Source organism: Aptenodytes forsteri, unplaced genomic scaffold (assembly GCF_000699145.1).
Source record: "Aptenodytes forsteri isolate BGI_AS27 unplaced genomic scaffold, ASM69914v1 Scaffold86, whole genome shotgun sequence".
Classification (NCBI taxonomy): domain Eukaryota; kingdom Metazoa; phylum Chordata; class Aves; order Sphenisciformes; family Spheniscidae; genus Aptenodytes; species Aptenodytes forsteri.
Window position 1 is genome coordinate 708,048 of NW_008795715.1, and position 15,133 is coordinate 723,180.

At 52.8% G+C, this 15,133-nt stretch overlaps 1 protein-coding gene across 1 annotated transcript; it reads right to left on the reverse strand.

Moving 5' to 3' along the window:
• Window positions 1-434: 434 nt before the first annotated feature.
• On the reverse strand, window positions 435-13,999 carry FAM20A (FAM20A, golgi associated secretory pathway pseudokinase). Its single transcript, XM_009283509.2, has 11 exons — window positions 13,902-13,999; window positions 10,496-10,680; window positions 9,953-10,003; window positions 9,225-9,303; window positions 7,888-7,980; window positions 6,241-6,356; window positions 5,614-5,794; window positions 5,170-5,279; window positions 4,717-4,798; window positions 4,574-4,633; window positions 435-1,414 (listed from the first exon to the last, which is right to left on the reverse strand). Exons 1-11 carry the CDS (start codon window positions 13,997-13,999, stop codon window positions 1,150-1,152), a joined length of 1,320 nt encoding a protein of 439 aa, XP_009281784.1. The 3' UTR covers window positions 435-1,149.
• Between the last annotated feature and the right edge of the window lie 1,134 nt (window positions 14,000-15,133).

The following is a 15,133-nucleotide window of genomic DNA, read 5'->3' on the forward strand; positions in this document are numbered from 1 at the left end:
TTCTTGAACAGTTAAAGGAAAAAGCTATTAAAGAGAGCTTCAGTAATCAAACTATTCTTAAGCCTTGTCCTTGAGAGGCAAGGGGAAAACTACAAATTCAAAGATCTCCAAAAACTCCCTTCTCACTTTTTCTTTCTTTTTTGGTCTCCAGTTCCTATTGCATCTCCTCAAAATGCACAGAGATGGGGGGTGGGGTGGGGGTGTACCATTTCTGTTTTCCAGGGACTTCTGACAACTTAAGGGATTTTAAAGCTATGAGAAGTGAGGAGATGACCTGAGATAGATCCCCCACTTTGGCAAAATGTTTTCACCAGAAGTGGGTGGCTTCTTGGATTGTGAATACAGTCCTATGCCTCTGAGCAGTTTGGTTTGGTGGTTTGTTTTGGTTGTTTTTTTTTTTTTTGTTGGGGTCAAAGGCAACACATACCTGCCCTTCTCTTACAACCCAGACTGGCTCTTCCACCCATGAGGCAGGTAAAAGTAGAAGTGGTTTTACTGCCCTGTGAGGCAGTGGGCTTTTGAGCGATGTGCAGAGATCGGAGTGGAGTGGGTTGGTCGCTGTTGAAGAGACCAAGAGGCAACGGACAGGCTTGATGGTGATTACTGGGCAGATGCTCTTCAGTCTGACCATGCTGAATCGACATGTCTTGTCTCAGTGGCAGGTACTGCCCTTGTGAAGTAAGATTGCTCTTTTCTCAAATACACAGTCTTGATTACAGAACAGAGACTTAGTAAGACGAAAATGCTCGTGGCATCTCTTTATTCAAGCCTCATCCTTGGACCTAGTTTGTGTCCTTCACTAGCAAGACCGAGATCCCGTGTGGGTTGAGCAAACCAATGGCCACGTGTTCCCCCGCCCTCCCAAGGGCATGACCAACTACAGAACAGGAGATCGCTCCTTTTCCACCAGAGAGATGGTGTTCAGGTTGTAAAGGTCTGCTACAGTCAGACCACAACTTACCAACACACTGGCCAGGCACAGAAGCTTTGGTTGAGTACCCAGCATAGAAGCCCAGTGTGATTCTTGAAGATCTTCTGAAGAGTTTCCCCTGTCAGTCTCCACAAGCGTTTGTAGATGGAAATTACCAGCTTTTAAAACACTTGCCTTGCAGGGGTTTTCCCCACCTCTGAGCATGAGTTAAAGACTGTTTAAGTGGTCAGCTTCACTTTGTCAGATGCAGGAGCCTCGGGCTGCGTCGTGTCGTTGGCCACCACCTTGACTTCTCCATACGTGTCTATGCATTTCCTCACAGCTTTCAGGATAAGCTGTAACCGTCTGTCTAAAGCCAAGAGATGGGGTTCGGTGAGGACAGGTGCCAGGAGGTCCTGCAGGAGAGATTCCCTCATCACGTCGCTGAGCCGATATTCGGGCTCAGCCAAGAGCTGGAGTCGTAATAACGTTGTCCTCTTTATTCTGGAAAAAAAGAAATTGGACATCTTAATGCAAACTTCTCGCTGCATCCTAGCAAGACCCAGCTGTCTGAGCCCCTTGGTAGTAGGGGAAGGAGGGAGGGCAGAGATGGGTGAAGATACTTGACAAAGAACTGTGGAACAAAAGCTTTCCCTTTCTGAAGGAAATGAAATTTTTTTTTGCAGAAACCTCTGCTGCTTTGTTTTTCCAGACTGCAGAGTATTTGTACTGCAGACTTCTGTCATCAGAGAGAAAAACATGATAGAAGGTCTCAGTAATGAGTGTTTTTCCTCCAAGTCAAGAGATGACCCAGTTCCCCAGATTACTGCAGAGTGGTGCCATGTTCCCAAGGATGACATTTATGGGGTGGGGGCAGAGGGGGAGGTAAAAGGAAAAGGTGTGAATGAGAAAAAAATTCTTCTGTCAAAACTCTGAGCAAAAAGAGGGAATATTTCCTGGAACTGATTTAACTGTGACTTTTCACCTTAAGAGGTACTGAGACTTAAATATTATTTCCCTTTGACAGAAAGTGGGATGGAAAGCTATAATCTTGGAACACTTCTGGGAACGAAACTAAGTATTCTGAAATCATTTGTTTAATCCTCAGCAAAAGTGTTTTGACTTCAGCATCTCTAACACTGAAATTAATCAGTGGTTTTAATTATTGCCCTTTAAATTTTGGTAACAAAGTAGATCGTGTTTGTGGAGCCATTCCTATTTAACTGAGCCAGAATTTTCAGATGGAAAAAGGTGTAGTCAGAAACATTTTAACCAGCTCCAGAACTTGCCTTTGTATGCCTGTTATTTACCCAGGGCATCGATCTGGCTCTCTGCAACTCTTAACAGGACACATGCTGTTCAGATGCCAGGGGAAAGGCCTTGTTGCTGCTGCTCTGCCTGGCCGAGCAGTGGCTGAATTGCACCAGGTGCCCGCAGCGCTCTGGAGCAGCCAAGCGAGGTTGTGTGTCTTTGCTCAGTGATGCCTGTTGCGTTGCACAAGGGAGGGAGAAAGGTGCTGCGACCGGCTGCCTCCTGCGCGGTGCTGGCACGGGGGCAGGTGACTTAAACTGTGGCTGTTGTCCTGGCTGCCCGCTGCCAGGCTTGCCTTAATATTCCTGCAAAAAATAATCAATTGATAAAGTGCTTAAGGCTGGCAACGAGGCTTTAAATCACTGCCGGAGCACGGCTGTGAGGTTCTGCTGCTGCCAGAGAAAGCCTTATGCAGAGCAGATGTGAACTGCAGCAAACGAGCGTGCGTGCACTCTCCTTCTAGGCAAGGGGTGACTCTGAGGAGCCGCTGTGGGTAAACACCAGCTGTGTTTGCTCTTGTCTGAACAGTGACGGGGCTTGGAGGTGGAGAACAGGATAGTCTGGCCCTGTGGGGAATGGCTTATTTAATGCTGTAACAGTTACATAAGAAACAGGCAGAATATGGAAAGGAGCACGAGATGGAAATCCTGCCACCGGCCCTGCTCCTCGCCCACAGGGCAGTTGTAACCTCGCTGTTGTACTGAATTCTTGAAGATTTGAACCAGAGCCTTCTAGGGACTTCATCAGCCAAGAAGATCCATGAGCCAGGTTAACTGCGGGCTGTTTCCAGGCCTATCTGTTCCTCGTTGAGGGTTTTGACCCTTTCAGGAAAAGGACCATCTCTTACTGCATGGCTGTATTTGTGCCATTTACTGTACTCGGAGCAATGCCGGGAGAGGAGAGCAGCAGACTTCAACGTGTGGGACAAGGACTGGCGTGGGAGCTGTGAAAGGTAGCTAGAAATACCAGAAGACTTAAATCTTGCTGGAAGCCAAACTTAGAGAAGAACTCAACTGGGAACGAGATGAACGTGTTTAACAGGGAAGCAAGCGGCCTGTTATTCAGCACCCCTGTGGTTTGAGTGGTCCCTCTTGTCCGGTGGGGCTGGAGGACTTTGTTCCTACTTAGGTGTACACGGCTCGACTTCACGTAGGAACAAGGAGGTGACTGTGGGCTGAGTCCAGATAGTTGGTCAGGGCAGGCTGAAATCTGTGGCCTCTCTACTTACTCAAGGAAAACTTTTTCTTTCCTTTCCAAGTGTTTTTTGGATGCTCCTCCACTCCGAATGGATTGGTTGTTGTGGGAAATGAAGTTCTGTGTATCTCTCTCAGGCAGCATGAGTTGCTTTTACGCTGTTCTTGGCCCTAGTTGGCTTATTACAAGGTGCGACTTGCAGGTCGTCTTACCACTGTCTTTTACAAGGAGAACTAAATTAAGAAGAGCTTCTGGGAGGTGGATCTGGAAGAACAGGAAGGATCTGACCTGTGGATCTTACTGTATACAGGTCAAATTAAGAGGCAGAGTTAATTTAAATGGCACAAAATAGGAGTTCGTGAGAAGGATTCACTGTGAGCCTGCAATTATAAATGAAAAGGCTCACTGGGTGCAAATAACAGTTCTTAAAATGAGATCCAGTAATACAAGTGTATGGGGAGAGAGTGCAGTTAACACCCTTACGCTGAGATGGAGCAGGTACAGCGAGGAAATAGGTTAGGCATCTCCTAAAGAAAAACCACAGGGAAGAGCGGCTTTTTCTGTCTCTTAAATTTAACTTTCAGCTGATGATTTACATGAATTGATAAAGGGAGAAGATAGGATTCAAATAGTAAAATTTATGAGCTTCTGCGTAATGCCATGGGAAGAAGAAACCTGATTAGCTGTATTAAAGTTCTACCAGGCTTTTGGATGGAGATTTCTGAGCTTCGTGTCAGACGAATGGGGCTGATAGCACCTTATGCCGATGGGCTGGGAAATGCTAGGAGATCCTTCTGGAAGGGTTTGATCCAATGGACAGTGTCTCCTGGTCTGTCAGTGAAAGCTTTTACACTTGCAAGGCCTTTTAACTTCAACGGGAAAGTATCCAGGAAGGATAGTTGTACGACACTGTAGCAGGCTGCAGCACAACAGAGCTTAATATTCGAACTGATATAAAAGCTTAATCCCTGTTTCGGGGACAACTCGTGATTCCCGTGCTCCGGTGTCTGGCCTGCCCCCTTGGCTGGGATTAGCAGGGGCTCTTCGCTGTGCTGCTGGATGGAGCCGGGCCCGGGTGACTTCCAGCAGGAAGCGCTGCCGGTCCGTTACGGTGGGAACACCAACGTGTCTGGGAAGGAAGATGAAGCTGGCACTTACATGCAACACTGGGAGAGCGGGGCCAGGATGGAGGTTTCATCATGGGAATGCCGCCCGAACCTGGGGGGATAAGCAGAGACTGCAGAGCTTTAGTGCCTGCCCAGCCCCTTGCCCACCTCCCCAGTGTCCTCGCACAGCCTCACCCTCTGGCGTTGTCCAGATGTAAGAGGAAGCCGTCGTCCCCAAACTTGGTGAACATTTCATAGTGGTGACGGTCCATGTTCCCTGGTAAAGGGCAGACAGAGGAACAGAGTTTCCCTTGCATGTGACCAAGTAATTTTCTGAACTATCCTATATTTTTTCAGATCTGTGTGAAATACTTGTTGCCTTGCTGGAAGTGTCTAAGATGCTCAGAGCTGCTGCTTTCATCTTGCTGGACCCCCCCGGGGAGTGGGCTGGGGTGGGCCTGGGGGCTCCCCCTCGCCCGCGCATCAGGAGGGGTTGTGCTGGCTGGCTGTGGGGAGACAGCAGTCTCTCAAAACTGTCTCTGGAGCAGAAGGGATGGCTTTGAGAAACACTGTGGCATGGGAGGGCAGACAGACTGATGCTGAAGGCCCACACGGAATGAGGGAACGTGATTTCCCCCTTCATCATACCTATTAGGAAGTCAAATATGGCCATGTCAATGATGTTAAGCAGGCGGTTGCCATTGCTGTAGGGGTAGATCTCCCTCACCGTGTTGCAGTAGAGCGGATTCACTTCCCACCTGTAGGAGATGGAGGAGAAGGGGGAGATGCACTTAGTAGTTGCTGCTGCTGTGTCCCAACAGCACCCCAAAGCCGGTCTCCCGTGCAGAGATGGAGAGAAGGACGACTTAAATCTCCGTCCTTGTGCGTGCAGGAGACTGGAAGTCAAACCCAGTCAATGCCCAGGCATTAAGAGTTATTAGACTAATTATGGGCAATCTCTGAACCTTGGCCTTCCTCTGCCTGGACATACAATTTCTGTATGTATCTCTGTGTGTTTGTACCCTGCTTATTCTCCTTCCCACGCGCTCCCTGCAATGCAGATATGGGAAGCAGCATCATTTACCCACTTACTCCTCTTTTCCATCAAACGAGTAGGACCGGATCCATGGGTTTGGGATGGAGAGTCGTGGCGCCAGGTTGAGGGACGGCAGGAAGGCGGAGAGGGACCCTTCTAGGAGGTGAGGGTTCCCACACACCGCGTACTCAGTCTTGCACATGTACGGGCACTTGGCAAAGAAGCACACGTTGCTGGCTGGGAGGAGAAGAGGGAGGAGAACTGGGGAAAGGAGCTACGATCTGCAGGAGGCTGCAAGGTAGCCTGGACTGGCCTCTTCCCCATCGCGTGACGGTGACTGTGTATACTGTGGCATATGTAACCACATCATGGATGCGAAACTGCCGTTTGGCAGGATCGATGGAGGATAGCTGGGTTTTGGTTGATGGACAGACCTGGTCCCATGCTAGGGGAAAGGCTGGGGAAAATTGGGCAGGCGAGTAGATCTGGCAGATAATTCCAGCTAGAGGTTGAAGGACACCTCTGCTGTAACCATGTCTTTGCACATCTGTTTCACCCAAGACTTTAATTTCTGCTCAACAGCATAAGTCCTGCTGGCCCCTTTTGCCTGCAGACCCTGCCCTTCCACCCACCATGGACCAACATGCCTAGTCCCAGCTCGCGGCAGCCAAGCGCTCGCCTACCTGGTGAGATGAAGAAGACACTCTGCAGGATCTCGTTCTTGGTGACCTCCAGGATCTCCTTGGTGACGTTGATCAACCTCCCAACTGTGGGCGGCACCCTCCGGAAATCCAGGATCCTGCACAAAAGGGACGGCTGCTCAGAGCCTGCGGTGCAAAGGGGCGTTACTGCACAGGAGAGCAACGTGGGACGGCAGATGCGGCCCTCGTCCCTCCGTTGGTAAACCAGGGGCCTTTTGATGACTGCACTCACATGGGTTTTTTTTCCTCCCAGCTTCTTTCTAGCAAATAGCCAGGATCATTTTACCCTCTGGACCAAAATGCAGCTGAGTTCGGGTTTTGGTATTTTAATAGCTGCTGCTTGGAATGATCTGGATGTTCTCCAGGATTCATGTCTTTTCCCTAACCGGTTTCTCCCATCCCCTTGTACGCAAGCTGGGTCCTTGGGGAGGCAGAACAGCCCTTCAGGCCCTTCTACAATGTTGGGTTTGACACGGAGCAAAGATGTGTTGAACCTGGTACAATGCGGCTGAGACAGCAGGAGGCGAGGAGTGATCACCCCACTCGGAGGCACTCATGCCCAACTGATTCATCTCAAATATTCTTAAAAAAAATCAGGGCCCGGGGCAGGCAGGCATTTATGTCAGTGAATGGAAAGCCGCTGTTGATTGCTGAGTCAGTAACACGGGGTGAACTGCTAATGCTGTGCTTTGCTCCTTGGGTAATGCCCTCTGCTTCTGAGAATCTGGCACAAAACAGGATTTTGCCTGTTACTTATTGAGCAATGTTTAAAGAAAAAATTGCTTTCATCTAGCATCTTTCAGCTCTAAAAACCACAAAGCACTTCAGAAAAGCAGTCTGGCCTCATTTTTCTGGCGGTGGAGCTGGGATGCAGAGACGCAAGCTGATGGTAGGTGAGTCAACTAGAGTCACTGGGGTGATGTAGGGGCAGAGCTGGAAAGGGAGTTCAGCTCTCTTCATTCCCTCGCTCAGTTTGAGCTACAGGACTTACAGATTAGTCCTGCTTATCATATAAGTTGGGTGTGGGAACTGGAGAGCCCCATCCACTGTCATCATCAGGGATCACTTTCCTCGATGTTCAATACTCATCCCATTGAGGGGAAGAAGGCTGCTGCTCTCCTCTTCTAATAAGGGTATTTTTGATTTTATGAAATACAGAGCCTGCTGGGAAGAGGTGCCAGGTTAATTGCTCATTAGCTGAGGGCTTGAAACTGCATCGCTGCAGTTTATCTCAATCCAAAACATGCCTTGATTGCTGATTGAGCATGGGACTCCCGTACCGGGAGGGGATCAAGGCTGCACCCAGAGCTCATCTTTGCGCTTTGATGCATGGGAGGGACCACGTGCGTGTGACAAATACCTGACCCATCTGCAACCTGGACTTCATCTGCCAGCCTGTTCTCATGCAGCGGCCAGGGCAAAGCTGATCCTGGGCTTCAGATGAGAGCCAGAGCTGCCCCGTCCCCAGGTAATGCAGCAGCTCCCAAAAGGGTGCTGCAAAGCAATCACTTATCTAAGGCCAAGCAGCTCTGCAGGACTCAGCACGGCTTTCCTCATGCCCAAGCTCTCCATGGGCAGAAGACCAGGCGCTGGCAGCCGGAGGAGGCAGGCACCGCGGCAGGCCCCTACCTGTCCAGGTGGAAGGCGGCGATCTCTGCGTTGTGCCGCTGGAAGTCAACGAAGTAGAAAAAGTCCTCGGGAGTCTCTTCATCACGTTTCTGCCTGGGAGAGATCAAGGGGGTTAATCTAACCGGGCCCGGCAGGGCAGGCAGGCACCGGTGAGGGCAGCTGGAGGCAGCCTGGACACAAAGTGGTGGCACAAGGACAGTGCACCCAGGGACAGCCGATGTGCTTGGGAACAGCTGCCGTGTGGCCACGCCGGTGCCAGGGCCACCGGGCAGAGCTGCAGCACCAGGACCCAAAGTGCCCGGTGCTGAGCTGGAGCCAACCCTCTGTGCCGGGGAGCAGTGCTTGTGCCCTGGCTCAGTGCCGGGTGGGTGAGGGAGGCAGAAGGGCTGACTGTGGGCTTTAAAACTATTTGTGCCAGAGTTTAGACCCACTTACTTAGGACAGCGTTTCGAGTGGGTATAACACCGGGGGATGCTAGAGGCCATGCTGCACTTCTCACATCCCTGTGGGAGGCAGAAAAGAGCTCAGGTTTGATGCTCTCATATCCCTGAGATGGGAACCCCAGCTCTTTTAATTTCATTTTCTGGCTGTCACACAGTGCCCCAATATATGTATTATGTGAATTTGCATGCTCGGCCTCCCAAGCAGCTGTACATCACAGGAAAGCCCACAGGCATTGCTGAGCCCTCCTGGCTCAGCTGAGTGCAGGGACGCTTTCCTTCACCTCCCAGACCTGCCGGACACTGGGCAGAGGTGGATGGAAACCAACGGGACAGGAGCTGGCTGCTTTCTGGATGAGCAAACCATCACAGTCGGTGTGCTGCCAGCTGCCCTGCCTGTGCACGGAAAGTAAAGTGAGAGGGAATAAATGTGAAGAGTCCTAAGGGGCTAGAAATAAGTGCAGAACCAATTTAAAACTCCTGTTTGAGGTGACCGGGACTGATGGCTATTTCTTGGAAATACTCCGGGGAATCCAAGGAGAAACAAGGTAAAACACAAAGTCAGCTGGGGAAGAGGAAGAAATGGGCAGTCCCTAACAGCAAATTGCCCCAAAGTCCTTCACCGTCTGGCATCTATGAACTGAGAAACTTCCAACGTCAATAAGCAGTGTGGGAACACCGGTGTTCATCTGCGTGTGGCTCTGTGATGGTGCAAGCAGCCAATAATAATTAAACCTTTTCAGCTGTCCAGGTAGCTGAGCGCAGGAGAGGAAAGACACGGCTGTGGCGTGCCTGTCCTTGCCAAGGATGCTCGCACCCCTCGCTGTGGGGCTCCTTGGTTCGTGGCTATGCGGGGCGGCGGGGGGGCTCGGTGGGGGCTCTGCTGGTGTGCCTTACCTCATGGGCTTGAACATGGCTTTCCCAAAATCCTGGAACCTGAGGACCAGCTTCAGGTGCACGCCGCTGGGCTTCACGACTTGGGGAGGAAACGGGACGTTAGCTGCCCGGAAAGCCTCCCCCGCGGTTAGCTGGGGGAGGTAACCGGTGTGAAGGACCGGCTACACACACCCGGCATGGCTTTCCCAAAATCCTGGAACCTGAGGACCAGCTTCAGGTGCACGCCGCTGGGCTTCACGACTTGGGGAGGAAACGGGACGTTAGCTGCCCGGAAAGCCTCCCCCGCGGTTAGCTGGGGGAGGTAACCGGTGTGAAGCACCGGTTACACACTCCGGTGCGATTTCAGCTTTCCACCCTGGTGAGCGCATCCCATCGCTCCTTCCAGCTGTTCCCCTCTGCTTTGGTGCTTCTCCCCTCTGCTTCTGCAGTTATTTTTCCTCTCTCCTTCTCCCCTGGGCCATAGAGGAGATTTCCCTCCAGCACTTCTCCCAACAGCCATTTGTTACGTCCTCTTGGGGACTTTTTCCTCCCCCCAGTAGAAACCAGTGGCGTACTGGTATCCTGGCACCCACATCTGGGGTGGCAGGGTTTAATTGGAGGGAGAAGGGGCTGGTGTTGCCTGGCTTTACGTTTCCCTTGCTGAGGTTAGGGCGGAGGAGTTGGGCATTGGGGTCAGCGGAAGCGATGGCATGTGGGGGGACAGCAGGGACCCGAAGCGTCACACTCACTCTGGCTGCAGTCGCAGGCCCCCAGCAGCGCTTTCTCGTCCTGGCTGTAGTCTGCAAGGGCAGGAGGAGCGGTGAGACCCTGCTGGGCTCAGTCTCTTGCTGCTGACCCCCCTCCCAGCATGGGGTATGCAGGGAGGCACTGCCTGCCCGTTCCTGCCTGCCCGTTCCTGCCTGCCCGTGCTGCCCCAGCCTGGCAACCCTGGTACCATCGGTGCACGGCGAGGGGTGCAGTCCCCTCGGGGATGGCTGAGGCAGCCTGTTGGGACTAAACTTCCATGCAATGGGTCCCCGGCATGGTTGGCACCAAAAAATGCTGCATCAAGGGTCGCAGCCAAGTCTTTCCTCCCATCTCAAGGTAAGGGCACGGCAACTGCACAGCACAGCACAAAACCTGCCGGGAAGCCGGCACAGGGCTTGGGGCTTCCTCTGGTGAGCAACAGCCCCTGCCTCGTTTGCAAAAGTGACCTGGGGGGGCTGGAGACCCCCAGCCCTGTGCAGCTCCCGATGGCCACATCCCCATCCCTGCGGCAGGAGGGTGCTTACCGGCACTGATAGTGGTGAAGTCTTGCATGTCCCGGAGGAGCCTGCTGACGGCAGGGCTGGAGCGCGGGTAGAGCCCGTCCCGGCTGATGCCCAGGTGGAACTGGAGCCAGCTGGCCTCCGGCCGGAGCGGCAGCGGCGCCGCTGGGGAGGTTAGGTTCAGCTCCTCCCTGTAAAGCTTGTGTCTCCTAGAAGAGAGCGGTTATGGGGTGATGAAGATGAGCCCTGGGATGGAAACCCTTACTGCTCTGAGCCCAGAGGCTGTTGGGGAGCGTGGAGGGTGCTGAGGAGCAGAGCCGGGGGACATGGGGTGGATAAGGACTCTGGGTGCTACCCGAGGGGAAACTGAGGCAGGGAGCAATGACTGAGATGGTCAAAGGTCTCACAAATTGTGCCTGCTTCCCTCTGCAAAGCCCTGGGAAAGCAGCCCCAAGCGGGAACACGAGGGACTCTGTTATCTTCTCCTCACCCCATCAGAACCAGGAGGGGTGTCAGGGCATGGCTGGAGCTAAACGGTGTCTCCAGCAACACAAGAGCTGGCCTATGTGATGGATGAAGTGCTTCCTGGAGGGACTGCAGGCTCCAGGCCAGACCTGGGGAAGGGATGTGATGTGACAGCAGATAACTTGGGTATTAACTGTTCAGTGAGGTGTCCAGAGAGCCCAGGAGAACAACAGGGTCTTCTGGTTTAGAGGTTTAGATAGGACGTGAGGAAAAATTTCTTTACTGGAAGAGTGGTTAAAGATTGGAACAGGCTGCCCAGGGAAGTGGTGGAGTCCCCATCCCTGGAGGTATTTAAAAGACGAGTAGATGAGGCGCTTAGGGACATGGTTTAGTGGGCATGGTGGTGTTGGGTCGACGGTTGGACTTGATGATCTTAGAGGTCTTTTCCAACCTCAATGATTCTATGATTCTATGATTCTCCAAGTGAGCCTCCACAGAGGACTATCTTTACGGTCATTACATCTCCACCAGTATTTTTTGCTGAAGCTGGAGGTCCCAGGCAGGAAAAAAAAAAATCACTAAGAGCCACAAATCACCTTTGTGACCAGATTCACAGCCCTCAGTCTGGCAAGCAGGGATGCGGTGAGGCTGCCCAGCAGTGTCCTGCCCATCACCTCTTAAAATCAAGGTTGAACTCAGCCCTTTCTTGGCAGGTGGAGCTGAAGGGGCCTCCCAGGTTCAATAATAACCCCAAAACTTCTCCTCACTTGATCAGCATTTTCCTTGACCTTGAGACGTCCACAGCTGGGACCCATGCTTTGCTAAACTGCAATCGAAAGGTCACTTATTCCACCCAGCAGAGGACAGAGAATTAGTTTCTCATTAACGTCGGCTAAGCCGTGTACGGAGTAGCTGGTCCTGATAAAGCGAAAACGAAGTTCAGTTTGCACTGAAAGTGCCAAGATACATCCATGAAGGAAAACAGGAGCTGGGGCTGATAACGAGTGAGGCATTAACCAAGGCTGGAATGGAGAGGCTGAAGAGAGGGAGGTACCGCACGCCTCGCTAGACCCAATCCAGACCCTTAGCAAAACACGCTCTGGGAAACACAAAAGATGAAAAGAGACTTTTCCCTGCCCACCTTTAGTTTTTCCTAATTTTTCCTAAATTTTTAGGTTTTGCCCAACGCAAACAAAACTAAAAGCAGGGAGGAGAGGGAGGCTTTTCAAGTGTGGTGGGAGAGGGGAGCACGTGCGGGCACCCGCAGGCACGGCAGGGTGTCCTCCGGGGTGGTGGCGTGGCTCTGCCGGGGTTTGCCGCGCTGCGTGGCCTGCAGCGGTGGCTGCAGCGAGCAGGTGCTGACCGTGCACCGAGTCATTCATCAGCCAAGGAGTTGGCAGTGGTGGCTGGAAAGGGCTCATGGGCATTGCTGGGTTTTTTTGCTTCTTTGCTCAGACCAGCAGGAAAGCATTGGGTTTCGGTTGGGGTTTTTTCCCACCATCCTTCTCCATCCAAGCAGGCTAAACAGTGTGGTTAGTCCGGTCTAACCATGAGCGAGGGGTGAATGCCTCCAGTGGTGAGGGACACGTTTCAGTAGCGTCCTGGGAGAAATCTAGGGAACAGAGAGACGTGGCATATCTGGAAGTCAGAGCAGCCCATTCCCTCTCTCAGTTTGTTTGCCTTTCAGTTGGATCGGGTCAGCTACAGCACGAAGTCCACACGCATGTGGTCAGGAATAAGGGTGTCAGAGCATTTCTCCGTTGATCCAGTTTAGGAGGAAGCTCAAGTGATTTGCAGCTCAGCGCCCGAGGGGAGGAGGGTGTGCTGCTGGTGGGGTCTCGCCTGGCCCCACGCCGGCCGCTCTGCAGGGACAGGGCTTTTTGGGGACATCTCTTTGCCTAGGCCATCTGGAAAGGAGGCAGAAGCTGCCCCTGAGTCAGGAGGAGGCGGACACGGGAGCGTGCTAAGACTCGTCGGCAGGTTTGGCTGGCAGGCTGTGCACAAGGATGTGGCCCCGGGACGCTGTCGGCTCCAGTGGACGTGCCTCGACCTTCCAGTGCGCTGCTGTGCACCAGGTCTCGTGTGGGCAAGTCTCTGAGGCACGACCTTAACCCCCCGCCACGGCCAGGGACAATAAAGACCCCAGTGTAATTTAGAAGAATGACTCAGGATTTTTCCCTAGGGAAGCTGCCCAAATATTTTACCATATTTGCTCTCCTGCCTCCCATACACACAGGCTGTTCCCCCCCGGGGTGGCAGTGAGCAATAGATTACTGATGGGGAAAAAAATGCAGCGGTTATGCAAGGGAAGGCAGTTCCCGGCCGGCAGCTGCTTCCCAGCCCAGCGCCCAAGGGAAGGCGGCCGGCAGCTGCTTCCCAGCCCAGCGCCCGCATGGTCCCTGCCCTGGGTGCACTGCTGCAGGGCCAGCGAGCCCCTTTCCAGCCTTTAAACCCAAAATACAGCTCCCTCTGCCTCCCCGTTTCCTTCAGGATTCCTGAAATATTTTCCTGTAAGAACAGAGCTCTGCAAAAGACATAATGATATAAAAACCATGTTCATTTCTAACTTGCTATAAATAGCCCCGGGGTCGCCCTAGCTCTCTGCACAGCCAGCTCGCTGCTGGGCTGCGAGGGGCACGGCGTGGGGTGATGCTGGGCACAGACCACTGGTGTCTGCTTGCCCCATGCCTCCCCCGGCACTGAGCCGGTTACAGAGTTTGGGGTTTTGAAGCTGTTCCTTCAAGGATAAAAATAAGCTCTGGAGTTTTTAAGGGTTGGGTTTTTTTTTTGGTTTTGAAGAGGTGTGGATGGTTTTTTGCTGTTTCCTTCCTGCATCCCCATCAGTCTCTCCAGCTGGTTCTGCATCCTGCAATCAAACTCCTGGTCCTAATTGAAGTGCCGGGGAAAAGCACGGTGATGGGCAGCAGCCAGCACGCAGCAAGCACCGTGGAGGTAGGACACACACTGCTGGCCATGCTCCCCTGGCCATGGGTATCCGAAACGGGCCATATCCTGGGGCCGCTCCGTGAGCTGGCAGAGAGTCCCAGTCCAGCTGACGTCCATCTGGCCGCAGAAATGAAGACAGGCACGCTGTGCTGTAGGTACAGGGTTAAGCTACAGCTTGTTCCACTCAAGAGGAGCATCCTGCCACTCTGAAAGCTGCTTTGCCAACAGTCAGACCTACGCGAGATGCAGAAACATGCCCTGTCGCCCAGTCAAGCCGAGGAGGAGCTGGCCCACGGACACTTAGCTCTGACCCTCTTCTGCCTGGTAGTGGATGTGGTCACGCCTTGGTGAGAGCTGGTGTGGACCTTGCTCCCGCAGCACTATCTTCAGTCCTCAACAGCAGCAGCTTCGCTAAACCTATGGATTGGGAGAGAAAACCATGGGTTCCTGGGTCCTGCAGAGGACACTGCCCTCCGCTCTCAGCAAACATAATGACAGCTCTTTCACTGATCACGTCGGAGAGGATACGGGCTCCGCAGTGCTTCTGGTGAGGCAGAAATTCCTCCATGCCCACAGCAAATCATTGGTCTTACGAAATGCATCAGCCCTGGCAAGTGCCGTCTTATTATATATTCAATTTGCAGCGCCAACGGCAGGAGAGTTTGTGTGTCACCTTGGCCTGTGCATGCTCTCTGAAGGCTTTACCTGCTTATGAGCACCGTATATTTCATTTCAAAGTAACTGAGGAGACTCTGCCTCCCTTCTCCTTCCCGGAGGTGCAAAGTGAAGTCAACCAAGGGCAAACAACTTTCCTCCCTGCCACATCATAAGCAAACCTCAGAACAAAACGCAATGTGCAGCCACGGCTTAGTTGCAAATAGCGCGTTTAAACAAAGCAGTAAATAAAGTCGGGAAATGCAGACTTCTCGCCAAACAGCCGGGGCTGTCCCGCAGGCGAGGCTGGTGCGGATATAATGCCAGCGTTGCTGCAAGCGCTTGGCACTGGGTGCTCAGGGCTTCTGGTGGTGCTCAAGAAGCCATCAAGTACGTGCCATGAGCTGCTTCGGTTCGATTCCCCCATCCCCACCAGGCTTTTGCTTGGGAAACACCCATCTTGCTGCCCAAATCCCGATGTCTTCAGGAGGCATTGCTCAGCTCCGAGAAGATGCACCCAAGGGGGGTCTGTGGCACAGCCTGGCCGTGGCGTGTGTCCCCAGGGATACCCAAACCCACCGCCCACGGACTTCAAGC

Bases quoted from the DNA above. Each gene is read 5' to 3' on its own strand.
- FAM20A (XM_009283509.2), bottom strand. From the start codon at position 13,999: ATGGACGTCAGCTGGACTGGGACTCTCTGCCAGCTCACGGAGCGGCCC. The intron at 10,004-10,495 runs GTAAGCACCCTC...CTGCCCTTGCAG, and splicing joins CTTCACCACTATCAGTGCCG to ACTACAGCCAGGACGAGAAA. The intron at 4,634-4,716 runs GTGAGGCTGTGC...TTATCCCCCCAG, and splicing joins CATCTGGACAACGCCAGAGG to GTTCGGGCGGCATTCCCATG.